At 42.0% G+C, this 27713-nt stretch overlaps 1 protein-coding gene across 4 annotated transcripts in view; it reads right to left on the minus strand.

Annotated features, from left to right (window-relative positions):
• The window catches only part of dym (dymeclin), a 375569-nt gene that overhangs the window by 180763 nt on the left and 167093 nt on the right, over positions 1-27713 (minus strand). For all 4 annotated transcript variants that reach the window (XM_073064068.1, XM_073064065.1, XM_073064064.1 and 1 more), the window contains exons 10-12: positions 26819-26997; positions 14473-14598; positions 7592-7705 (exon numbers count right to left, since the gene is read on the minus strand). In XM_073064068.1, the coding sequence (XP_072920169.1) occupies positions 7592-7705; positions 14473-14598; positions 26819-26997 (419 nt within the window). The remainder of the gene's footprint in view (positions 1-7591; positions 7706-14472; positions 14599-26818; positions 26998-27713) is intronic.

The following is a 27713-nucleotide window of genomic DNA, read 5'->3' on the forward strand; positions in this document are numbered from 1 at the left end:
GATTGTCAATAACCTAACTTATTAATCCTCTATAATCTTCATCAATCTGGCCTCAAAACATGGTGTCAACCGGACAACTGGCATTAGAAAATTAATGTGGACAATTTTATTAGAGATTCAACATGGTAACATGGCTTTCCAGCCCAATGAGCCTATTCTGTACAATTCCACTATATGACCAATTATCCTGTTGACCCTTACGTTTTCGGAATGTGGGAGGAAACCAGAACACCCAGAGAAAACTCACAAAGTCATGGGGAGAACATACAAACTCTTTACAGACTGTGGCAGGAGTAGGACCCTTGTCACTGGTGCTGCAATAACATTATGATACCTACTATGCTATGGTGCAACCCCAAAGAAATCCACCGAGACAGGTCTTCTCAGACAGCCCAGCACAAAACACCCAACCCCGCCTCCCCAATTAATGGGAGTCACAGAGTGCCCTGAAATATACCATATTTATATTTTAAGACATAGGAGCAGAATTAGGCCATTTGGTCCATCCAGCCTGATCCAACATTCCATCATGGCTGATTTATTATCCCTCTCAATCTGATTCTCCTGCCTTCAGCCATAACCTTTGGCACCTTCGCTAATCAACAATCTATCAACTTCTGTTTTAAATATACCCAATGATTTGGCCTCCACAGCCATCAGTGGCAATGAACTTGAAAGATTCAGCACCCTCTGGCTAAAGAAATTCCTCTTCACTTCTGATCTAAATGGACTATCCTCTATTCTAAGGCTGTGCCCTCTGGCCCTAGACTTCCCCACAATAGGAAACATCCTCTCTGTGACCACTCTATCTAGGCCTTTCAATATTCAATAGATTTCAATCCTCTAAACTCCTGCAAGTACAAGTCCAGAGCCATCAAACATGCTACATATGTTAGCTCTTTCATACCCGGTATCATTCTCATCAATCACATCTGTATCTTCTCCGATGCCAGCATTTACTTTCTTAGATAAAGGAGCCAAAACAATGCTCCAAGTGCAGAGCAACAGCACATCCTTGCTTTTATATTCAGTTCCCTTGAAATGAATGCTAACATTTTAACGCTGTTGGCATCTGTGAAGATACTTCTGGATCCTTTACCATAAAATCTTACTACTGATCTGATGAAAAAGATGAGGCAATTTATTTATCTTTTCTTTTATTCTGACAGTCCAATTAGCGGCAGGAGCAGGCCACATTGACGAGGTTTCTCGCAGGTCGGCAATGCTTGTTTAAAAGGAGAGCTTCGCGAGCATTCAGGCTCATTCCGACAGCCCAATCAGCAGTAGGAGCAGGCCACATTGACAAGGTTTCTCGCAGGTCGGCGACACTTGTTTAAAAGGAGAGCTTCTGTTAAGATTCCCTTTTTTCCCCTCTTATTGTACCTAGGGTAGTAAATGGCTGTTGTGTGTTCTTCATGCCAGATGTTGGAGTTCTGGAAGACCCAGAGTCTCCCAGGGAGCTACAAATGCATGAAGTGCACTCAGCTACAGCTCCTTGAAGACCATGTTAGAGATTTGGAGCAGTAGCTGGATGACCTTCGTCTTGTACAAGAGAGTGTGGAGATAATTGATCAGAGCTACAAGGAAGTAGTCACCCCGAAGTTGCAGGAAACAAGTAGCTGGGTGACTAGCAAGAGAAATGGGAATGTGAGTAGGCACTGAGCATGAGCACCCCTGTTGCCATTCCCCTCAATAGTAAGTATACCATTGTGGGGGATGACCTTCCAAGGGAATGCCACGGAGACCATGACACTGGCACTGAGCATGGGTATATGTTGCAAAATGAAAAGAGGGAGAAGAAGGCAGTAGCAGTGTTAGGGGACTCAACAGTCAGGGGAACAGACAGGAGATCCTGTGAAAGTGACCTAGACACCCGATGTTGCCTCCCAGATGCCAAGGTCAGGGAAGTCTTGGAGCACGTCTACAGCATGTTGGAGGGGGAGGGGGTGAGCAGCAAGATGTCCTGGTATATATTGGTACCAATGACATAGGAAGGAAAAGCAAAGAGGTCCTGAAAAGACAATTCAGAGAAATAGTTAGAAAGCTAAGAAGCAGGACCTCCTGGGTAGTAATTTCTGGATTGCAGGAGAGTTCTAATTTGGCAGGAGAGTGGGAACTGGAGTGATTGGACTCAATATAGGTAAAAAAGCAAAGATAGCATGCAGTCAGCTGTCAGGAAGGGCAGGCAGACAATAGGACAAAATTGCAGCCAGCATGGTGAATATCATTGCACTAGGGATACAGAATCAAAAAAAAGGTAGCAAATGCAGCATTCAAAATGTTACACCTCAATGCACAGAGTATATGATATAAGGTGGATGATCTTGTTGCGTTATTATGGATTATCAGGTATGATGTTGTGGCCATCACTGAATTGTGGCTGAAGGATGGTTGTAGTTGGGAGCTGAATGTCCCAGGTTACATGTTGTATTGGAGGGATGGGAAGGTAGGCAGAGGGAGTGGCGTGCTCTGCTGGTAAAAAAATGGCATCAAATCAGTGGAAAGATGTGACACAGGATCAGAAGATGTTGGATCCTTGTGGGTTGAGTTAAGAAACTACCATACTGGTCAGTTAATTTGATCAGAATCAGAATCAGGTTTAATATCACTGGCCAATGTAATAGAATTTGGTGTTTTATGGCAGCAGTACAATGCAATACATAATAAAAAAAACTATAAATTACAATAAGTATATATAAAAATCAAATTAAATAAGTAGATCAAAAAGAGAAGGGAAAATAAATAGTGAAGCAGTGTTAATGGGTTCATTGTCCATTCAGGGATCTGACAGCAGAGGGGAAGAAGCTGTTCCTGAAATATTGATATCAACAGTTGGAAAATTGCTGGAATCCATTCTTAAGGAAGTGGAAAATAACAATAGGTCTTGGCAGAGTCAATGTGGATGTTCACAGGACAAGTTATATATTAGAATTCAGCAAACAATGAGCAGGAAATTAATAAAAATAGGAAAGAAGAGTAAACAGAAGAGAAACAGGATTCAAGATTGTTTAATGTCATTTCCAGTACACAAATGTAAAGGAGAATGAAATAATTGTTACTCCAGACCCGATGCAACACAAAATAAACACAATTAGATAATGAACACAATAATAATAAAATCACAATAAATATAATATGTAGAATAGCTTATATACATAGATCGATTGCATGTCCATAAGGGGAAGCTAGGCACAGGAGTGTCTGTGCATAAGGTGACAGACAGGAAATGATAAAGTAGTGGTGGTTGGGTTAGTGGGTGGAGGTGTTGATCAGCCTTACTGCTTAGTAACAGGGGTAGGGGAAGTGAGAGGCCGAGGGTAGGAACCGATGGTTGGAATCCAGGTCAGAGCACTCTGCCTGAAGGCCAGTGATCCTCGAGGAACTAAACATAATACTCCAAATGTGGTCTACATGAGAATCCAAAATTTGGCAGTTTGGCTCTTGCCCCAAAATTGTTTTGGGCTGCAGATTTTTGTAGTTATTCTTTATTCAAGATTGTTTAAACTTATTTCCAGTACACAAGTATAAAGGAAAATGAAATAATTGTTACTCCAGATCCAATTCAGCAAATAAAACTCAATATGATAAAGAACACAATAATACAATAAATATAAATACATAAGACAGCTTCTCCCTCTCTCTCTCTCTCTCTCTCTATATATATATATATATATATAGAAAGAGAGAGAGAGAGAGAGAGAGATTGTATGTTCATAAAGTGACACTAGGCACAGTAGTGTCTGTACATGAAGCTGATTTTTGAGACTAGAGAAAACCTGGGCCATTTATAGATAACAAGAGAATTTATACCAGGGAATAAGTAATGGCTGAAGAAACCTCCAAGAAAACCACAACTTTGTCATGGTTTGAAGGCTTGCATGCCTCAATGACCCAGAGAGTTATGTAGGCTAGAGTCAGGGCTTTATGCTTTATCTCGTGATAGGGTCGGTCAAAGGGCTGAGGCCAGACTAAGTAATCCACAGGTCCTCAAGGATCAGAGGTACAGCTCAGGGCTAACAACCCTGACTGTTAAAGCAAAGCCGTGATGGAAACAGCAATGAAGAATCCTTCTACATCTGAGCACAATGGGATTCCTAACTTGCGTGACTGACAATAGTGTAAGCCACTGACACCGCCAGAGATGGAGGGCCTTCATTTCTGCATAAGCCAGCAGTATAACAGGCAGTAAGAAAGTAAGAAGAATTAAGCAAATACTTAGAGTCTGCCTTTTCAGAAGAGACAAAAAATCTCTCAGAAAGCATGGATAGCTAGAGGTCAGTACAAATGAGAAAATAAAGGAAATTAGTATAGGTAAAATAAACATAGTGTTGGAAAATGTTTGAAAGAGTTGGCCACAGAGATACTGGATACTCTGGACATGATCCAAAATCCTGCACAATGTGGAATGGCTCCTGCAGATAGAAGATTAGCAAATTTGATCCCATTACGTGGGTTACCATGAGGCTATTACAGCTCAAGGTGTCGGAGTTCAATCCCAGCATACTCTGTAAGATGCTTGTACATCACTTCTCTTGTTTTCGTGAGTTTCCTCTGGGTGCTCTGGTTTCATTCCACAGTTAATTAGTCATTGCAAATTATTCCGTAATTAGGCTCGTGTTAAATCAGGTATTGCTGGGAGGTGTGGCACAAAGGGCCACCAAGGCCTATTCTGTGCTGTATCTCAAAATAAATGTTTTTTTAATGAAATAACTTGACATATAAGGCAGAGAAAAAAATTGGGAGCTACTCACCTGTTACTCTAACACTGGCCACAAGGAAAATGCTGCATAAAGATATTTAAAAACAAGGCTAAGCAGAGGCAACTGAGTTTGATGAATGGAAAATCATGTTTGATTCATTTTATTGGAAGTCTAGTGGAAGAGGACGAGCCAGTGGATGTAACACATTTCAGAAAAAAACATAGGACGTAGATCATTAGAGCAGAGTACAGTCCCTTCAACCCACAATGCTATGCAGACCTTTTAACCTAGTCTAAGATCAGCTCATCTTAGCACCACTGGCACCAGTATACCTGCCATCAAGAACATGTACACAGAAAGGTGCTGGAAAAGGGCCAGTACCATCATGAAGGATCCTACCCACCCTGCTTATGGACTGGATGTCCTAATCCCATCAGGGAGGAGGTGATGTACCATCCACGCCAGGACCACCAACTCAAAAAGTTACTTTTCCCATGCAGTAAGACTGATCAATACCTCCACCCATTAACCCACCTCTTCACACCCTCAACCACCACTACTTTATCATTTCCTGTCAGTCACCTTAGGTACAGACACACCTGTGCCTAGTGTCACTTCACAATCAATCTATGTATGTAAGCCTCTTATGTATTTATAATTATTGTGTTTCTTTTTATTATTATTGAGTTCTTTATGTTTTTTTGTGCTGCACGGGATCTGGAGTAACAATTATTTTGTTCTCCATTACACTTGTGTACTGGAAATAACATTAAATCACCCTGAATCAATCTAACCCTCCCCTCCCACTTAGCTTTCCACTGTCTACCACCAAAGCGCTCAATAAGTTCCATTCAGGTCAAAAGGATTGGTGCACGGGGTAATATCCCAATGAAGGTTGAGATTATGGATTGGTTTTACATTTGTTTGGGCTACGATTTATGGGACACCTTTGGTCACTTTTTGCCATGTTAAGGTTGCTTTATAATTAAAAATTGACAATTACCTTTATCTTTGAACTAAACTTGAACACAATTTCTTGACAAGGAATAGAGAATGTCACTACCCAAATCTCATATAACATATGAGAAAAGTTTGATGGCTCTGGGCCTGTACTTGCTGGAGTTTAGAAGAATGAGGGGGATCTCATTGAAACCTATTGAATATTGAAAAGCCTAGATAGAGTGGATGTAGAGAAGATGCTTCCTATAGTGGGGGAGTCTAGGACTAGAAGGCACAGCTTCAGAATAGAGAGAAATCAATTTAGAACAAAGATGAGGAGTAATTTCTTTAGCCAGAGGGTGGAGAATCTGTGGAAATCATTGGCACAGACGGCAGTAGAGGCCAAGATATTGAGTATATATAAAGGAAAAGTTGATAAGTTCTTGATTAATCAGGATGTCAAAGATTGCAAGGAGAAGGCAGAAGAATGCAGTTGAGAAGGATAATAAATTGGCCATGATGGAATGGTGGAGTAGCCTCAATGGGCCAAGTGGCCTAATTCTGCTCCTATGTCTTATGGTGTCAACACGTATGAAGCACCAGTAGTGTTATACTGATTATATTTTAATTCATGCTGTAAATTCATGCATTTTATTATTTATTAATCTATTTGTGGTAATTTACTTTGTGTGTTGGGTGTGAATTATATGCACTGTGTTGTGCACCTTGGTCCACAGGAATGTTGTTGAAATAACAATAAACAATCTTGAGAAAGTCAAAATGAGGACAGGAATAAAATTTTAGTTTTATGTATTAAACCCATTAATTGCAGTTTTATTACATTCAAAAGTACAATACTTAATTCAGTTGTAAGAATTATATTTCTATGAATTATAGAACAGTACAGCACAGGAACAGGCCCTTCAGCCCTCAATGTTGTGCTGAACCAATTAAATTAGTAATCAGATGGCTAACTAAACTAATCTCCTTCTCCTACACAATGTCCATATCCTTCCAACTTTCTCACTCTCTGATGTTTCAGTCTCTATAGATACAAATTTTGTTTCATTCAATTCACTTATTAAACTACAACCCAAATACAATTGATTTTGCAGTGTTTTCAATAGTTCACATTCTTTACACCAGGTATAAGAGAGAGGAGGATGAGCAAGAGAGAGGAGAGATGGGGAAACTATGACCGAGGGGAAGAGGGAGATGTTGGATTCTGATGTTTTTAATCCAAGGATTTTTAGGGAATCAGGAAAGAGGCACAAAATGTGTTGCTTCACTATCATTTTATTCAGTGTTCATAGAAATCTAGAACAGAGAGAAAGAAGGGCAGAGGCTGCATTGTGTTTGACTGCAGATTGCTGCAATATTCATAGACCTGGATTATATATTTTGTGTGACTGTATTTTCTGCTATCTTATGTGTTATATGTGCCTTGTGCTGTGTACCACTGTTGGTACTGTGTTTTGCACTTTGGCCCCGAAGGAATGCTGCTTCCATTTTTGCTATATTCATGGGTATTCCGTATGGTTGAAGGACAATTAAACTTGAACTTGAACTTAAGGCTAGCGAGGGAGAAGCAAAAAAAGAGAAGAGGAAAGAAAAGGCACCACCACATGGTCAGCTCTCTTTGTACCTCAATTAAGAAACATTCCATTCAAGTTTGCAGTTAATAGTCAGCCAATCAGACAGCCCCTATTCAAATAATGCAGCACCAGAGAAGCTTCTGTAGCTTTCCAGAATGATACGAAATGTCACCAAATTGCATATACATACTGTGAGCACTAAGAAACATACTTATCAGTTACACGTATGTAAGTAGTTATAAATTACAAACAGATAACTGTTAAACTGCAGAGAAAATAACAATTAAACAGTCTATCTAACAGGGGGAAGGTAAAATTTGGGTTCAGAAATTTAAAACATACTTTAAAAGATCTTACCCTGGTTCTGGTCATGTTATACTGCACTGTTCTTATCACCACCAGGATGAGGAGACTTCCCAAGGAGATTTCTGTCAGGGGACGTTCGGCATACCAGGTAATATTTTTCAGTATCTGTGAGAGAAGAAGTAGGAAAAGAAAAAGAAAAAATTCTTTTTTAAACAGGAAAATGTTTTAATGTCCAATTGTTTAAGTACAGCTTGCAATCTTTCAACATTGCCTATAAAACCATAAACTCAAGTTCTTCTCAGCTGATTTTTCCAAATCAAGTTTTCAGAGGCATGTCAAATATGCCAGCAACACACACATTAAATGTAAGTTTTCATATTAACACCTATCAATAACGCCAGAAGTAAGAATGAAAGTGATTGTTGAGTGCAAACTCACAAGCATACGAGTCTGGTGATGGTTTTAATTTTTATTATTAAACCAGATAATAATCTAGGCATACCAAATTTGCTTCTTAGGCCCAGAAAAAGTAAAGGTGTATATAGTTTAGTATCCTATTTGCTTTGTTAATTGCTGCATTGGGGTGACACGGTAGTGTAACACTATTACAGTGTCAGTGACCCGGGTTTAGTCAGTGACCTCTGTGTGGATAGGTTTCTATCAGCTTTGCACATCTGGATACTGCAATTTTTTCCCCATTTTGTCTTTACAAAACTGCTCAAGTTCTGTCAGATTGCGTGGGGATCATGAATGAACAGCCCTTTTCAAGTCCAGCCACAAGTCCTCAATTAGACTGAGCTCTGATGTAGTCACCACCATGCTTCATTGTGGGGATAGTGTGTTTTTGATACTGTGCAGTGTTTTGGCTTGTGCCAAACATAGCATTTAGTCTAATGGCCAAAAAACTCAATTTTTATTTCATCAGACCATAGAACCTTCTTCCAGATGACTTCAGAGTCTCCCACATGCCTCCTGGCAAACTCTAGCAGAGATTTCATTTGAGTGTATTTCAACACTGGCTTTCTCTTTGCCACTCTCACATAGAGTTGTGACTGGTGAAGCACCTGAGAAACAGTTGTATGCACTGTCTCCCCCATCTCAGCCACTGAAGCTAGTAACTCCTCCAGAATGTCATACGTGTCTTGGTGGCCTCCCTCACTAGTCCCCTTCTTGTACTGTCGCTCAGTTTTTGAGGACAGTCTCTCAAGGCAGATTTACAGCTGTGTCATATTCTTTCCATTTCCTGATGATTGAGTTAACTGTACTCCAAGGGATATTCAGTGACTTAGAAATTTTCTTGTATCCATCTCCTGATTTGTGCTTTTCAGTATCCTTTTCGTGACGTCACTTGGAGTGTTCTTTTGTCTTCATGGTGCAGTTTTTGCCAGGATACTGTCTTACCAGCAATTGGACCTTTCAGATATAGGTGTATTTTTGCTACAATCTGTTGAAACACCTTGACTGAAAACGGTGATGTCCATTTAACTAATTACATAACTTCTAAAACCAATTGGCAGCACCAGTGATGATTTAGTGTGTCATATTAAATACTTCCACCATCAACTCTTTAGTGTTTTATATTTGTAATTAATTTAGATCACTTTGTAAAGATCTGTTTTCACTTTGACATTGTTACGTTCCCCAGTAACCGGGTAGTTTTCCAGCAAAGATAGATGGAGCCACCGAAGCCTGATGCTACTATTTTCAAACGTTTTTATTTATAAAGGGGCACAAACGTATGGTTAATACAAAACATTCAGATCATATACGTCGTCACAACTCAATCTAAAGCACAGGTATAGTAATAATCAATCAGACATAAGCTCTACAGTTGTCTAGGGGTAATGTAGATATATATTGTTTACTGGATATTTAAAAGTCTTTTTGCGGTCACTGCAGTTCCACCAGCCGCCGTCGGTTGTGGTGTCGCGTTGGTGCACTTTTGTTAGAAAGAGAGAGAGAATGACACATTTACCCGACAGGTTTTCCAACCTGTAGGAGGTAGTCGGAAGTCTCGTTGGGGAATGGACTCTCATCCGTGGCTTCCCCTGTAGCTAGGCCGTTCTTCCGTGGTGAAGTCACCAATCCAAGGCAAGGGAAGGACGCACACGAACCCCACCACCGGCTGTCGCTCTCTAAACGCAGTCGCAGGAATTCTCGCGTATCTTCTGGTGTGTCTGGCGCCCCGCCTCGGCAGCCCACCTTTTATCTGGACTGGCAGGGTTGTAGATGTCCATCAGGGTAGGGGGGCGAGGCAATCCTTCCCCTTTCACCCATCTCACATTGCCCTGAGATTTTGCACGTAGGCCAATTCCTTATCCCACAAAGGTGTTTCCCAAGACGATGGCTATGTCCGAGGCTTTTGTCTTGTTGAGCGACCAGCCCACTTTGCCCGAGGGCTTTACACGTGGTTTTCATGAGACAATAGTCAAAGAGTCGCTTTATTCTGCTTCCCTGGGGAACGTGGTCTTCAGCACGACTCCCTCTCTCTCTTGGGTCATTTGACCCCCCCTTGACTAGGGCTCTTGCGAATCTCACAAAGGATGGGGCTGGGGTCATAACAACATGAAAAAGTCTTTTTCTGTTCATACTGTCAAAAAAGCCAAATTAAATCTACTGTGATTCAATGTTGTAAACAATAAAACATGAAAACTTCCAAGGAGGGGATGAATAATTTTTATAAACACTGTAAACTCCAATTATTTCCTTATTGAAAATACCCATCTTGATAAGGCCAACCATCATGTTCTCTAACAGGTAAACATTAAAGTCATTAAGGCAATTTGTTAGATCATAACTTTCCAATATACAAATTACTTAAGTTATATTTCTACCCTGCTGGGTCAACTTGTTCCAGGTGAACGTTTAATGGCTTCATAAATTCATAAATGACAAGATTAAATCAATTGAAAAGGGGTGTTTCTCATTATGTAGTGCTTTACACCTAATGATAACATTTTCTCTTTCCTTTTTTCCACTGAAATCGTACACACCAAAGTGCTGCTCCAGAGCCTGGTTCCAAACCAATCTATTGCTCAAGCAAAGAGATTCTGCAATTGCTGGAAATTCAAAATAACATTCACAAAATGCTGGAGGAACTCAGCAGGTAAGACAGCATATAAAGAGAGGAATAAACAGATGATGATCCATCATCACATCCTGATGTTTAACTGGTGTAATCACCAAGTCAGATTAAAATGATCAAGACGTCGAGGCCGAGAGTGAAGGACGATCCACTGTTCAGCTCACTGCTCTGTGAGACTTTACTTGCCTCAGCGTTGAACTGACTCTGCTGCCTCAGCACTGAGCCTGGCTCCATAACCGTGGCTTGCAGCATTGGGCTCCTGGATCAGCTGCAGCTCTGAACTGTCTCCATGACTGTGGACTCGATTCAGGGACACTGCAGCTCATGTTCTGTGTGCTCTGTTTACTTTTTATTGTTTGCACGTTTTATTCTTTTTCACACACATAGTCTTTGTTGTGTGGGTTTTTTTCATGGATTTGTTTTGTGGCTGCCTGCAAGTTGTATATAGTATACATACTTTGATAATAAAAGTACTTTGAACTTTGATGAAGGGTCTAAGCCCGAAATGTCAACTGTTTATTCCTCTCCATAGCTGCTGCCAGACCTGTTGAATTCCTTAGCAACACGTACAACACGCTGGAGGAACTCAGCAGGTCGGGCAGCATCCGTGGAAACGAGCAGTCAACGTTTCGGGCCGAGACCCTTTGTCTCTGACAGTGCAATAATAATAGGGCTGTTGTGGTGGGAGATTTTAACTTACCTAATACTGACTGGTATCTCCTTACAGCAAGATGTTTAGATGGGGTGGAGCTTGTTAGGTGTGTTCAGTAAGGTTTCCTGATGCAATATGTAGATAAGCAGAAGAGGCTGTACTTGATCTGACATTGGGAAATGAAGCTAGCAAGGGGTCAGATCTCTCGGAGGGAGAGCATTTTGGAGGTAGTGATCATGTGAGGTTATAAGTGTGAGGTTATCCACTTTGGGAGTAAGAACAGGAAAGCAGATTATTATCCAAACGGTGTAGAGTTAGGTAAGGGAGAAATACAAAGAGATCTAGGAGTCCTTGTTCATCAGTCACTGAAGGTGAATGAGCAAGTGCAGCAGGCAGTGAAGAAGGTTAATGGAATGTTGGCCTTTATTACAAAGGGAATTGAGTACAAGAGCAAGGAAATCGTATTGCATTTGTACAGAGCCCTGGTGAGACCACACCTGGAGTACTGTGTACAGTTTTGGTCTCCAGGGTTAAGGAAGGACATCCTGGCTGTAGAGGAAGTGCAGCGTAGATTCACGAGGTTAACTCCTGGAATGTCCGGACTGTCTTACGCAGAGAGGTTAGAGAGTCTGGGCTTGTACACGCTGGAATTAAGGAGATTGAGAGAGGATCTGATTGAAACATATAAGATTATTAAGGGATTGGACAAGATAGAGGCAGGAAATATGTTCCAGATGCTGGGACAGTCCAGTACTAGAGGGCATGGTTTGAGAATAAGGGGTAGGTCATTTAGGACAGAGTTAAGGAAAAACTTCTTCTCCCAGAGAGTTGTGGGGGTCTGGAATGCACTGCCTCAGAAGGCAGTGGAGGCCAACTCTCTGGGTGCTTTCAAGAAGGAGCTAGATAGGTAACTTATGGATAGGGGAATCAAGGGATATGGGGACAAGGCAGGAACCGGGTATTGATGGTAATTGATCAGCCATAATCTCAAAATGGCGGTGCAGGCTCAGAGGGCTGAATGGTCTACTTCTGCACCTATTGACTATTGTCTATTAACTCTATCTCCTTTACCATAACTCTGGAGAGGGATAGGAGCAGACAATTTGGGAAAACATTTAATTGGGGTAGGGGGAAAATTTGATGCTATTAGGCAGGAATTCCACGCATTTATCTGCCACCTCATTCTATTCCTATCCTCACTGTCTCATGGCACAGGCAGCAATCCTGAGATTACTATCCTTGAGGTCCTGGTTCTCAACTTCCTTCCAAACTCCATTTATTCTGTTTTCAGGACCTCCTCCTTTTTTCTTCCTATGTTGTTGGTACCAAAATGTACCATGACTTCTAGCTGCTCACCCTCCCTTTTCAGGATATTGTACACACATTCAGAAACATCGCGGACCTTGGCACCTGGAAGGCAAACTACCATCTGGGTTTCTTGTTCACATCCACAGAATCGCCTATCTGTCCTCCTGACTATAGAAGTCTTTATTATTGCTGCCATCCTCCTCAGTTCCTTACCCTCTGAGCACGACTGCTGTTGCTTCCCTCAGGTAATGTCCCACACCCCCAACAGTACTCAAAATGGAGTACATTGTTGAGGGAGGTAACCAAAAGGGTACTCTCCACTATCTGACATTCTCTATTCCCCCTCCTGACAGTCACCTTTTTATCTGTCTCTTGTAACCTTGGGGTGACTACCTTCTTGTAGCTTCTGTCTATCACCTCATCACTTACCCTAACAAACCTAAGGCCGCCGAGCTGCAGCTTCACTTCCTTAACACTGCCTCTAAGGAGCAGCATCTCGATGCGCCTGGTGCAAATATGCCCATCAGGGAGGCTAGCTGTGTCCCCAAAATCTCACATCTGACACCCAGAACAGAACACTGGCCCTGTAGACATACCCCCTATTCTCTCAAAAGTTAAATAAGAAAAAAGAAATAATGAACTTAACTATTTATCTTGTCTCTGCCTGTTCTCACCAAAGCCCTGTTGAGCCAAAGCCTTACCACTCCACGATGACTGCTCCCATATGACCACTCCAATAGATGGTACCCCTCTTTTATGGAGACTGGTCTTTTAAAGCTCTTCACTGGACTTGCGTGGGAACATTTATACTGCGTCTGCACAGTACTTTAATCAAAGACTCCCACCAACATCCTGCTTTTTAAAGCTCTTCACCTGACTTGCACAGGAACACTTCTACTGTGTGTGTGGAGTACTCCAATCAAACACTCCTGTCAGATTCGTCATACATACTGTCACTCCTGTGCCTGGCGTCACTTTATGGACATACAATCAGTCTGTCTTGTGTAACTGCTAAGCTACGTGGTTCTTAAGGATACATGAGGCTAATTGCAATATTTCTTTTTCATTGCAGCTGGCAGAGATCAACTGACATGTCACCAAGTGTAAATGATGCCTGAAGTTCAGTGAACATACTACAGATTCACAGTAGCAGCTTCTGTTCTGTGAAATCGGGTTTGCAGGTTTGGTGAGTGGGGACAGAAGACACTCAGTACCAGTAAGTAAGTAATTTATTTACGGACCCTAAACATTCAAGTTACACCTGAAACCCTTCAAGTTACACTCACTTACTGATACTCATTTAAAATGAGCACTCATAGTGGTGGGATAAGACAGACACTAACCCATTCAGTAATCCATTCAAGTTACACACAGTGGCAAATACTATCTAAAGTGTGTGCCTGGGCCCTCTTCACTGCACCACCATACTTACTGTTTCCACAGTACTGTGACCCCACCCCCCAGCCTAACAGGACTCAGAGTGAAATGAGACAGGTTGCTTTCAACACACCAGATTTAAACTCTACTGGCGCCATGATGTCATCAACTAGTGGGAAGGGCTGCAATGTTCCTTAAGCAGGCTCATCCCTAGCTAGCAGTAGAGAGCAGCTTTCAATGAACAAATAATATGGACTTACTATAAGACTTCCACAACTGAGCAATCAGAATCATAGAGTAAGAATTTTATTTCTAACGAACTTGTTTAAAATACATATACTACGAAAAATTGGCAAAAAATGTTTTGAACGGATTACCATTTTAGTCTTACTAATTCCACATCTTCATTGTATTCCAGTTATGAAATTAAACGTATAATCATAAGTAAACCCATCAATAGAGTGATTAGTACCAAAAGGGTCATGAAGAAATTCAAAGCAAACAACTCACCACTTCATGAACAGAACGATTGAATGAATCTTCCTCAGTTAGGATTAGCAAAATAATAAGTGCCATGTAGACGTGGTGGGAATTTCGTTTTTCCACATGATATAAAATTTCAAGAATTGGAAGAACCTACAAATGGAAAAGAAAATGAAGGGTCAAGGATACTTCATCCCATTTACAACGCATCTCACTTTAATTGAACCATTAATTTCCAGCTACTATCTTAAAATAAATGAAAAATCTGCAGTCAAGATACTCAGTAATTAACCTGTACAAGTTCACCCCTCCACTATCAATTCCTCATTTCAAGGTAAAAATAAATTTATCATCTAACTACCTTGAGGTACTACCTTCAGTTTAATTTTCTTGCCGGCATTTACAAGAAAATAAAGAGGTACAATAGAATTTATGAAAAACATATACATAAACAAAGACTGACAAACAGTTAATATGAAAACAACAAAAAGTACAAACAAATACAAATAAATAATATACGCACAAGATGTACAGCAGATGCTGGAAATCTAGAGCAATACACACCATGCGCTGGAGGAGCTCAGCAGGCCAGGCAGCAGCTATGGACGGGAAAAAAGTCGACATTTTGGGCTGAGACCCTTCATCAGGACAAATAAGTCAATAATGCTGAGAACATTGTAGAGGCTTTGAAACTGCGACTGTAGGTTGTGGAATCAGTTCAGTGCTGAGGTGGTTTAGTAGGCCTCAGTTAGTCTTGATAGACCATGGATTTACACCTTTGGAAAGTTTCCAGGGCGCAAGCCTGGGCAAGGTTTTTTTTATGGAAGACTGGCAGTTGACCAAGCTGCAAGTCTCTCCTCTCCACGCCACCGATGTTGTCCAAGGGAAGGGCATCAGGTAGTTAAGGGGTAATAACTCTTCCTGAATCTGGCAGTGTGGGACCTTGTACCTCCTTCCCCATGACATCAGCCAGAAGAGGGCCTTGTTGACAGATGCTTTCCTCTGACAGTGCTCTTTAAAGGTGTGCTCAATGGGGCAGTGGGCGGAGGCAGGGGGAGAGCTTTGCCTGTGAAGGACCGGGCTGTATCCACCACTTTTTGTAGATTTTTCTGTTCCTGGGTATCGGTATTTCCATAGGAGGCAGTCAGGATACTCTCCATTATGCTTTCTTTAAAGCAGAATCCTGAGCTGCAGCACAATCACTGGACCTGGGTGCCAGTTCCCCAGAGGAGGCACAGGATACATCCGTGTTCACATCCTTTAAAACTAGGATCAATGATATTACTCTCCAGGTGAAGTTGGATCCCAATGGCAATTTGATCAACCTCCAAGTCGACCTGCTGTTGCGGCCACCGAGGAGGAAGATACTGTAGCCAGCTGTGTGCCACTGGATGGAGGCTGTGGCCGTTCCATCTGGATTTGCTCTCCAGTTTTCACTAGGTGGGAGTGCATTCATCCACAGCTACACTGTGTGATATAAGGATCTGCTGCGGGCTTATGCTCGCAGAAACATGGCTGCAGGAATATATCCATGCACCATCAATCTACAGGCCATGACACTCAGGGACCTGGGCTATATCATTATTTTTAAAATAGTATTTGTGACAGTATGTTTTTCTGCTATTGTAATTATACGTACTACACGTGCTGCGTGCTGAGTGTGAGTGTTGGTCTGTGTTTTGCACCTTGGCCCCGGAGGAATACTGTTTTGTTTGGCTGTATTCATGTGGATGGTTGAATGACAATTAAACTTGAACGTGAAACTTGAACAAAGCCCATGAAGAGGTAAGGAAGAAAAACAACTCACTGTAACACAAGAGCAAATAATATCAGAGATCAGTGACAGACCAGTGAATAGTAGAGCAGAATATAGTAGCACAACGGATGATCCACAAGCAAGGATCAATGATCGAAGGAAAGGCCTGTGCTATATCACTATATAAAATAATAAAAAGATGCAAATATAATTCCCATAAAACAGCTGAAAGATTTCAGATTAACTCAATAAATAACTTGGAAATAAAAAGCTAAAATCAGTAATGGTTAAAACAGAGTTCAAAGTAGATTTATTATCAAAATACACACAGTATATGTCACCATATACAACCTTGAGATTCATTTATAAGCAGCATGCAACATGTCACTGTTGTTCACCAGCACCATCTTGGGTATAAAGTCAAAACATGCAATTAACTGGAGTCAAAGAGTCTAAGAGAAAACAGCTCAGAAACTGGCCTTTAAACCCACAGACCAGGCCAAAAATTTACACTAGTTCCAAGTCTCCACATCCCTAGCTTCTATTAGATCCTGCCATTCATCTACAGACTAGGTGAAATTTATAGTGGCTAATTAACATATCGGGGTTGAATCCCCACTACTGTCTGTAAGGAGTTTGTATGTTCTCCCCTTGACCAGGTGCTCTGGTTTCCTCCCACATTCCAAAGATGTACAGGTTAGGGTTAGGGGTAGTGAGCTGTAAGCATGCCGTGTTGGCATCAGAAGCATTCTTGTAGGCCGCCCCCCCGCACAACTTTCGCTGATTTGATTTGACTCGATACAAACAACGAATTTCACCATATGTCTCCACATTTGATGTATATGTAACAAATAAAGCTAATCTTTAAAAATCTTTATCAAGCCACACATTTTTGAGAAAAGGAAAAAAGTTGGAGAACCCAGAGGAAACTTCATGAACACAGGGAGAGCAAACAAACTCCAGAGAGGCAGCACTGGAGGACTGGACTGAACCCAGGTTGATAAAGCTGTAAGAAACTCTGTTAGCTATATTGTTCCAAGGTAACTGCATTATCAAAGTACATTTAAGTCACCATATACTACTCTGAGACTCATTTTATTGCAGGCATTCACAGTAAATACAAAGAAACAAAAAAAAATTAAGCAATAAATATTGAGAACATGAGATGAAGAGCCCTTAAAAGTCAATCCATAGCTTGTGGGAGCAGTTCAGTGTTGGGATGAGTGAAGTTATCTCCTCTGGCTGTGGAGCCTGATGGTTGAAGGGTAATAATTGTTCCTGTACCTGGTGGTGTGGGTTCTGAGGCCTCTGTATCTTCTTCCTGATGGCAGTAATGAGAAGAGAGCACAGCCCAGATATTGGGGGGCCTGGATGATAGATACTGCTTTCAGAGTTCAGAGATCTCTTTGATCCCTGATACAGGATTTTGGTCTAAGATGTTCACCATCCCTTTGCGACCACAGATGCTGCTGGACCCACTATGGAGGCAGATGCACACTACAACATAGAAACAGGCCCTTCAGCCCATCTAGTCCATGCCAACCTGTTACTCAACTTAGTCCCATTAACCCTCACCTGGACCACAGCCCTTCATACCCTTCCTATCTGTACACTTAGCCAAACTTCTCTGAAATGTTGCAGTCAAATCCACACTCACACCATCCTTGAGTGAAGAAGTTCTCCCTCATATTCCCCTTAAATATTTCACCCTTAACCTATGACTCACCCAATCTCAGTGTGCATTTACCCTATTTATCCTTCATAATTTTGTATTCCTCCCTTCATTCTCTTACGCTCCAGGGAAAGAAGTCCAAACCAATTCAACTTTTCCCTATAGCTCAGATCCGCAATTCCTGACAACATCCTTGAAAATTTTCTCTGCACTCTTATCAATCTTCTTGATATCTTTCCTGTAAATAGGAGACCAGAACTGTTCAAAATAGGCCTCACCAAAGCCTTATACAATTTTATCATAAATTCCCAACTCTTATTGTGCAATACTCCAATTAACAAAGGTGAGTTGTGAAAAATAACTTGTTTTCATACACCACCTTCTCATCAAACTTCAAGTGTAATGAAGAACAAAGCAATTGTTACTCCAGATCTAATGCAACACAAGAAACACAATTAAGACCACAATAATAAAGCATAAATACGGAACATAGCTTATATACATTGATTGATTATATGTCTATAAAATGATTATAGGCACTGGAGTGTCTGTACATAAGGTGACTGACGGGAAATGATAGTGGTGGTTGGGGGTATGGAGGGGCAGATTAGTGGGTGGAGGTGTTGATCAGCCTGGGGAAAGTAACTGTTTTTGAGCCTAGTGGGCAATTAGGGACTGGAACAAGACACTACACCAAATACTGACATGATTTCAAATTTTTTAAATTATCTTTTTAAGAAGGTTTGGTATGTTCCTCTGAACCATCAGTTGCCTTACTACCCACATCCAGTGATTCACAAACCACAGCAATGAGCAAAGTGACCCAGTATATGTCTTGCTTCTGTGACTCCAGATTTTCTCACTCACTGAGCATTTATAGGTGTTGCCAGAAACTTTCTGTCACCCATGTGAAGCACTACAGTCTACAGAGAAGAGAGTAGACTTAAGACACACCACTAGATTCAGGAAGTAATTACCCAACGACCATCAGGCTCCTGAACTAACACGGATAACTTTACTCACTAAACACTGAACTAATTCCACAACCTACAAACTCACTTTCAAGGACTATATAAATCATGCTCTCGATATTAATTAATTAATCTATTATTAGTTATTTATTGGTTATTAAATATTATTTGCTTATTTATTTGTAATTTTACAGCTTGCTGCTTTTGCACATTGTTGTCTGTCTTCGTAGCTTTTTAATGATTATATTGTGTTTCTTTGTATTTACTCTGTACACCTGCAGGAACATGTATCTCAAAGTAATATGATGGTAGATAAGCCCCTGGTCCTGGTGGGATGCATCCCAGGGTGCTGAGGGAATTGGCGGAGGTTATAGTAGATGCATTGGTAATCATTTACCAAAATTTCCTAGACTATGGGCAGCTCCCGGCGGATTGGAAGACAGCACATGTCACGCCACTTTTTAAGAAAGGATGTAGGGAAAAGATGACCAGTTAGCTTAACATTGGTTCTTGATGGATATTGGAACTCTGATAAAGAAGAGAGAGATGTATAAAATGTATAGGCAACAGGGAGGAAATAAGATACTTGAGGTGTATAAAAAGTGTAAGAAAATACTTAAGAAAGAAATCCGGAGGGCTAAAAAACATGAGGTTGCTTTGGCAGTCAGGGTGAAGGATAATCCTAAGAGCTTCTACAGGTATGTTAAGAGCAAAAGGATAGTAAGGGATAAAATTGGTCCTCTTGAAGATCAGAGTGCTCGGCTATGTATGGAACCAAAAGAAATGGGAGTGATATTAAAAGGGTTTTTTGCATCTGTATTTACTAAGGAAACTGGAACGGAGTCTATGGAAACAAGGCAAACAAGTAGGGAGGTCATGGAAATTATACAGATTAAAGAGGAGGCGGTGCTTGCTGCCTTGAGGCAAATCAGAGTAGATAAATCCCCAGGACCTGACAGGGTATTCCCTCGGACCTTGAAGGAGACTAGTGTTGAAATTGAAGGGGCCCTGGCAGAAATATTTAAAATGTCGATATCCAAGGGTCAGGTACCAGAGGATTGGAGGATAGCTCATGTAGTTCCGTTGTTTAAAAAAGGTTCAAAAAGTAAGCCGGGAAATTATAGGCCGGTAAGTTTGACATCGGTAGTAGGTAAATTATTGGAAGGAATACTAAGAGATAGGATCTACAAGTATTCGGATAGACAGGGACTTATTAGAAAAAGTCAGCATGGCTTGGTGTGCGGTAGGTCATGTTTAACCAATCTATTAGAGTTTTTCAAGGAAGTTACCAGGAAAGTGGATGAAGGGAAGGCATGGACTTCAGTAAGGCCTTTGACAAGGTCCCGCATGGGAGGATAGTTAGGAAGATTCAGTCACTAGGTATACATGGAGAGGTAGTAAATTGGATTAGACATTGGCTCAATGGAAGAAGCCAGAGAGTGGTAGTGGAGGATTGTTACTCTGAGTGGAGGCCTGTGACTAGTGGTGTGCCACAGGGATCAGTGCTGGGTCCATTGTTATTTGTCATCTATATCAATGATCTGGATGATAATGTGGCAAATTGGATCAGTAGATTTGCTGATGATACAAAGATTGGAGGTGTAGTGGACAGTGAGGAAGGTTTTCAAAGCTTGCAGAAGGATTTGGACCAGTTGGAGGAATGGGCTGAAAAATGGCAGATGGAGTTTAATGCGGACAAGCGTGAGGTATTGCACTTCAGAAGGTCAAACCAAGGTAGAACATACAAGGTAAATGGTAGGACACTGAGGAGTGCAGTAGAACAGAGGGATCTGGGAGTACAGATACATAATTCCCTAAAAGTGGCGTCACAGGTGGATAGGGTTGTAAAGAGAGCTTTTGGTACATTGGCCTTTATAAATCAAAGTATTGAGTATAAGAGTTGGAATGTAATGGTGAGGTTGTATAAGACATTAGTGAGACCGAATTTGGAGTACTGTGACTGCATTGGCGCTGCCTCCTGCACACATGCTGAGCTCGTTGACTTCATTAACTTTGCCTCCAACTTTCACCCTGCCCTCAAATTTACCTGGTCCATTTCCGACACCTCCCTCCCCTTTCTTGATCTTTCTGTCTCCACCTCTGGAGACGGCTTATCTACTGATATCTACTATAAGCCTACAGACTCTCACAGCTACCTGGACTATTCCTCTTCCCACCCTGTCTCTTGCAAAAATGCTATTCCCTTCTCACAATTCCTCCGTCTCCGCCGTATCTGCTCTCAGGATGTGGCTTTTCATTCCAGGACGAAGGAGATGTCTTCCTTTTTTAAACAAAGGGGCTTCCCTTCTTCCACCATCAACTCTGCTCTCAAACGCATCTCTCCCATTTCCCGCACATCTGCCCTCACCCCATCCACCCGCCACCCCACTCGGGATAGGGTTCCCCTTGTCCTCACCTACCACCCCACCAGCCTCCAGGTCCAATGTATAATTCTCCGTAACTTCCGCCACCTCCAATGGGATCCCATTACCAAGCACAACTTTCCCTCCCCCCCCCCTTTCTGCTTTCCGCAGGGATCGCTCCCTACACGACTCCCTTGTCCACTCGTCCCCCCCATCCCTTCCGACCAATCTCCCTCCTGGCACTTATCCTTGTAAGCGGAACAAGTGCTACACCTGCCCTTACACTTCCTCCCTCACCACCATTCAGGGCCCCAGACAGTCCTTCCAGGTGAGGTGACACTTCACCTGTGAGTCGGCTGGTGTGGTATACTGCGTCCGGTGCTCCCGGTGTGACCTTTTATATATTGGTGAGACCCGACACAGACTGGGAGACCGTTTCGCTGAACACCTACGCTTGGTCCGCCAGAAAAAGCAGGATCTCCCAGTGGCCACACATGTTAATTCCACGTCCCATTCCCATTCTGATATGTCTATCCATGGCCTCCTCTACTGTCAAAATGAATCCAAACTCAGGTTGGAGGAACAACACCTTATATACCGGCTGGGTAGCCTCCAACCTGATGGCATGAACATTGACTTCTCTAACTTCCGTTAATGCCCCTCCTCCCCTTCTTACCCCATCCCTGACATACTTAGTTGTTTGCCTGTTCTCTATCTCCCTCTGGTGCTCCCCGCCTCCTTTCTTTCTCCTGAGGCCTCCCGTCCCATGATCCTTTCCCTTGTCGAGCTCTGTATCACTTTCGCCAATCACCTTTCCAGCTCTTAGCTTCATCCCACCCCCTCCGGTCTTCTCCTATCATTTTGCATTTCCCCCTCCCCCCACTACTTTCAAATCTCTTACTATCTTTCCTTTCAGTTAGTCCTGACGAAGGGTCTCGGCCCGAAACATCAACAGTGCTTCTCCTTATAGATGCTGCCTGGCCTGCTGTGTTCCACCAGCATTTTGTGTGTGTTGTTTGAATTTCCAGCATCTGCACATTTCCTCGTGTTTGGAGTACTGTGTGCAGTTTTGGTCACCTAATTACAGGAAGGATATTAATAAGGTTGAAAGAGTGCAGAGAAGGTTTACAAGGATGTTACCGGGACTTGAGAAACTGAGTTATAGAGAAAGGTTGAATAGGTTAGGCCTTTATTCCCTGCAGCGTAGGAGAATGAGGGGTGATTTGACAGAGGTGTATAAAATTATGATGGGTATAGATAGAGTGAATGCAAGCAGGCTTTTTCCACTGAGGCTAGGGGAGAAAAAAACCAGAGGTCATAGGTTAAGTGTGAACGGGGAAAAGTTTAAAGGGAACATTGGGGGGGGGGGGCTGCTTCACGCAGAGAGTGTGGAATGAGCTGCCAGATGAACTGGTGAATGCAGGCTCACTTTTGACATTTAAGAAAAACTTGGACAGGTATATGGATGAGAGGGGTTTGGAGGGATATGGCCCACGTGCAGGTCAGTGGGACTAGGCAGAAAAATGGTTCGGCCAAAAGGGCCAAAAGGTCTGTTTCTGTGCTGTAATGTTCTATGGTTCTATAGTTATATCTGTAGTTGGGAAAATGCTTGAAGGTGTCATTAGGGAAGAAATAACGAAACATTTAGAAAGGAGGGGTTCCATTAGACAGACGTTGCATGGATTCAGAATGGACAGGTCTTGTTTGATAAACTTACTGGAGTTCTTTGAGGACATAATGAGTGCAGTGGATAGAGGGGAACAGGTAGTATACTTGGATTTCCAGAAGACGTTCGATAAAGTGCTGCACAAGAGACTTATAAATAAGATACGGATGCATGGAGTCGGAGGAAGTGTATTAGCATGGATAGTGGATTGGTTAGCCAATAGAAGGCAGAGAGTTGGTATAAATGGGTGTTTCTCCGGTTGGCAGTCAGTGGTGAGTGGGGTGCCGCAGGGGTCGGTGCTGGGCCCGCAGCTGTTTACCATTTACATTGATGATTTGGAAGAGGGGACTGAATGTAGTGTAGCAAAATCTGCTGATGACACTAAACTGAGTGGAAAAGCAAACTGTACAGAAGATGTGGAGAGTCGAGGGATATAGATAGGTTAAGTAACTCAGCCAAGGTCTAGCAGATGGAATATAAAGTTAGTAAATGCGAGATCATCCACTTTGGAAGGAATAACGGAAAAGCAGATAGTTATTTAAATGGTGGAAGATTGCAGCATGCTGTTGTGCAGAGGGACTTCGGAGTGCGCATGAGTCACAATAAGTTTGCTTGCAGGTACAGCAGGTTATTAAGAAGGCAAACAGAATGTTGGCCTTCATTGCTAGAGGGATTGAATTCAAGAGCAAGGTCATGCTGCAACTATACAGGGTACTGGTGAGGCCGCACCTGGAGTACTGTGTGCAGTTCTCATCTCCATACTTGGGGAAGGATATACTGGCTTTGGAGGCAATGCAGAGGAGGACCACCAGTCTGATTCCAGAGATGGGGGTTAACCTATAAGGAGAAATTGAGTCACCCAGGATTATACTCTCTGGAATTCAGAAGAATGAAAGGGAATCATATAGAAATGTACAAAATTTTGAAAGGGATAGATAAGATGGTAGGGAAGTTGTTTCCATTGGTAGGTGAGACTAGAACTAGGGGCCATTGCCTCAAGATTCAGGGGAGAAGATTTAGGATGGAGAGGAGGAGAAACTGTTTTTCCCAGAGAGTGGTGAATCTGTGGAATTCTCTGCCCAGGGAAGCAGTTGAGGCTTCATCACTAAATATATTTAAGATACAGTTAGATAGATTTTTACACAGTAGGGGAATTAAGGGCTATGGGGAAAAGGCAGGTAGATGGAGCTGAGTTTACGGACAGATCAGCCATGATCTTACTGAATGGTGGGGCAGACTCGATGGACCAGATGGCCTACTCCTGCTCTTATTTTTTATGTTCTTATATGATGACATAGACATACATACTTTGATTATAAATTTACTTAATACTTTTAAACATTTGACTGTGGGAGAGAAGTCCCAACAACTGTTAAGCATGAAATATGCAAACAGAATAATGGATGGCAAGGGTATGAAAGGTGATGAAAATCAGAAAAGTTGGAGTTCCTAGAAATCTGGAATAAAAATAACATGTCAGCAAGGCTCAGTAGGTCAGCATCTGTAGAAAGTGAAACAAAGAAATCATTCCAGATGCAAAAGCCTCCATAAAGATAATTTGTGAGATGAAGAATGAACATGATTAATTAAACAAGAGCACAGGATCAACTATGGGTTTGAACAGCCTGGTCCTGTTCCTACGCACTGGCCAATTGGGTAGAATATAAGAATCAAGTTCAAGTTTATATATACACCAGACAAAACAATGTTTCTCCAGACCATGGTATACAAAAAACATTATTACACACAGTACATAAACCAACATATTACCATAATTAAGTGAATAAGATATAAAGTGCATGTAGTGCATAGCCTAAGTAAACGGTAAACAGCTCGCTGTCCAAGTGATGAGACCTCAGTAAGGCATTCGTAAGTCTCACATCCTGAGGGAAGAAGCTGTTACCCAGTTTGACAGTCCTAGTACTGATGCTCCTGTACCTCCTTCCTGATAGTAGTGGGTCAGAGAGATTGTGGGATTGATGGTAAGGTTCCTTAACAATGCTTCGGGTCCTTCGTCTACAATGCTCATAGTAAGTATCACAAATAGGGATGTGGGAGACACTGGTGATCCTGTTGGTAGTTTTGACTCTCCCCTATAGGGTCTTGCAGCTTCCGTATTACACAATGATACAGACAGACAGGACACTCTCAATGGTGCTTCTGTAGAAACTTGTTAAAATGGGGGCAGGTAGCCTCACATGCCTGTGAAAGATAGTAATGCTGTGACCAATCTACAGTTTGAAGAATGCATCCAGTTCTAAATTATCATGAAATGGAGCCAACCGAGAGCTAAAGCAAATGCTTCCAGAAGGAAAAATGCAGCCATGTGACTCAGGTTTGCATTTTTGATCTGTATCTTGCCACCGTCCCATTGAGACCAACTCTCACCCAAAGTACAGTCTCCAACATTTATTGTGGTTAAAGTACATCAATGTTCCTGAATATTTTCAAAACATGAACTCCTAAATCCATCCAACTTAAATGTCAAAACTGAAATTATTCTCTTCCCTTGACTTATTCCATTCTGTTCTGTCATGCATAAAAGAGATAATACAAAACAAAGAGCTTAGATTCAACTTAAGCCATCAATCACTTTGGAAGGATTTAGTCAAAATTAATCAGAGGTCATCATTTCAGTATAACATCAGTCATTAAGAACTTGAATTGAGCTACCATAATAGGGTAAATGGAAGCAGACTTTTTGTGTCAAAAGAGAACATGAATAGTGAAAGATGATTGTGGACAGAAGTAAGTTTATCTGAATACAATTAGTATGCTCAACAGACAACCATCATGTAGGAGTGTATGGGTGTCCAGGGAGGGGTAGCACCTCTGATGAAGTGGCTTGTCATATCCATTCTGGGGCAGCTCACTCACCGAACAATCAACTCTCACATGTGGCTCCGGAAATCTGTTTGCACGCGACAGTGGCCACACCCAGTACACGCACTTCAACAGGTGGACTAAACAAGATGAGGGGAGCCAGTGGGCCTCATACCCCAGTGAGGTGCGGACATGACCATCCTAGCATGTGAAGTGTGGGCCGATGAGATCAACAGTGAGGTCCAATGGCCAGGAAGGCGGGTCTGTTGTGCCTCAAGAGCAAAGGGCATGACAAGGCACAGAAGAAGTCATGGTCATCCACGGCGACCAAGGAAGTCACGGTCATCCACGGCGACCAAGGAAGTCACGGTCATCCACTGCGACCAAGGAAATCACGGTCATCCGCTGCGACCAAGGAAGTCACGGTCATCCACGGCGACCAAGGAAGTCACGGTCATCCGCTGCGACCAAGGAAGTCACGGTCATCCGCTGCGACCAAGGAAGTCACGGTCATCCGCTGCGACCAAGGAAGTCATGGTCATCCACGGCGACCAAGGAAGGCTCCAGTTGTGATGACCAGTCATACCACTGGATCTGGTCAAGGGAGTGAAAATGCCCTTTTTTAAAGTGCTTTTCCACTTCAAGAACTTTCCTGCACAGGTTTCTTGTCGTCGATGTATAGTACAGACAACCACCAGCTGTTATGCTCAATCCACATTCCATAAATGAGAGCAAATTTATGGCCTGGTGGAACCTTCCTATGTTTTTCTACGTTTAGCTATCGTCTTCAGTCCAAGGAGATCACAGAAAAAAGGAATTCCATTTGGTAAAATGAGAAGAAAAACAAAATAATAACCGCTAAATCAAATTCCAAACTTTCTAGTATTGAAATCTAACCCCAGCAGATTTGAACCACAGCCTGCTAATATCAGAAACACACTTTTGAAGTGTGGCAAATTTATGTTCTCTATTTGGGATGAAATAAGCCCCCATGCCTTAGCAAATAAAAGCATCGCCACTGTGGTTCTTGGCCACAATGATCAAAAGGTAATAAATTCAATTTCTCATCACTGCCGACTGCAATTCATCTGCTCCTGCCAAGAAGTTCAAAGACACACTCACCAGATTCTCCACGTCAGTACGGGCCAAAACATACGTTCTCACATTGGGGTTCTGGTGCAACAAGGTATAGAGCAGGAGAGTAGCCTGGTCAGATTTCTGTTGTTCATACAATGCCGTGTACAGACTGTTAAAGTTTATCTGGAACGCATGAGGATTTGGTGACTGAATGGCAGTATTGTCTGAAATAAAGGAATAATCAGAATCAGCACTGGAATCAGGACCAGGTTTAATATTACCGGTATATGTTGTGAAATTTATTGCTTTGCGGCAGCAGTACATTGCAATACATAATAAAATCTATAAATGACAATAAGTACAGATAAAAAATAAATTAAATAAGTAATGCAAAAAAAGGAGGAAAAAATAGTGAGGTAGTGTACATGGGTTCATTATCCACTCAGAAATCTGATGGTAGAGGGGAAGAAGCTGTTCCTGATACATTGAGTGTGTGCCTTCAAGCTCCTGTACCTCCTCCTTGATGGTAGGCATGAGAAGAGGGCATGTCTTGGGTGATGGGGTCCTTAATCATGGATGCTGCCTTTCTGAGGCATCATCTTTTCAAGATGCCCTCAATGCTGTGCCCATGTAAGTGCTCATGATGGAGTTGGCTGTGTTTACAACTTTCTGGAGCTTTTTACAATCAAAATTATCCTCAATAACAAAACTTGAAAATTGTTCTCCATTTGTCAATGTATAATTTTCAACAATTCTGTAAAAATTCTAAAACACTTACAGGGTTTCTCATTTTTTTAAAACAGTTACACCACAGTAACAGGGCCTTCTAGCGCAACGAGCCTGTGCTATCCAATTACATCCTTAAGACCATAAGACTATAAGACACTGGAACATAATTAGGCCATTCAGCCCATTGCATCTGCACTGCCATTCCATCATG

The sequence above is a fragment of the Hemitrygon akajei genome, chromosome 13 (assembly GCF_048418815.1).
Source record: "Hemitrygon akajei chromosome 13, sHemAka1.3, whole genome shotgun sequence".
NCBI classification, from domain to species: Eukaryota; Metazoa; Chordata; class Chondrichthyes; order Myliobatiformes; family Dasyatidae; genus Hemitrygon; species Hemitrygon akajei.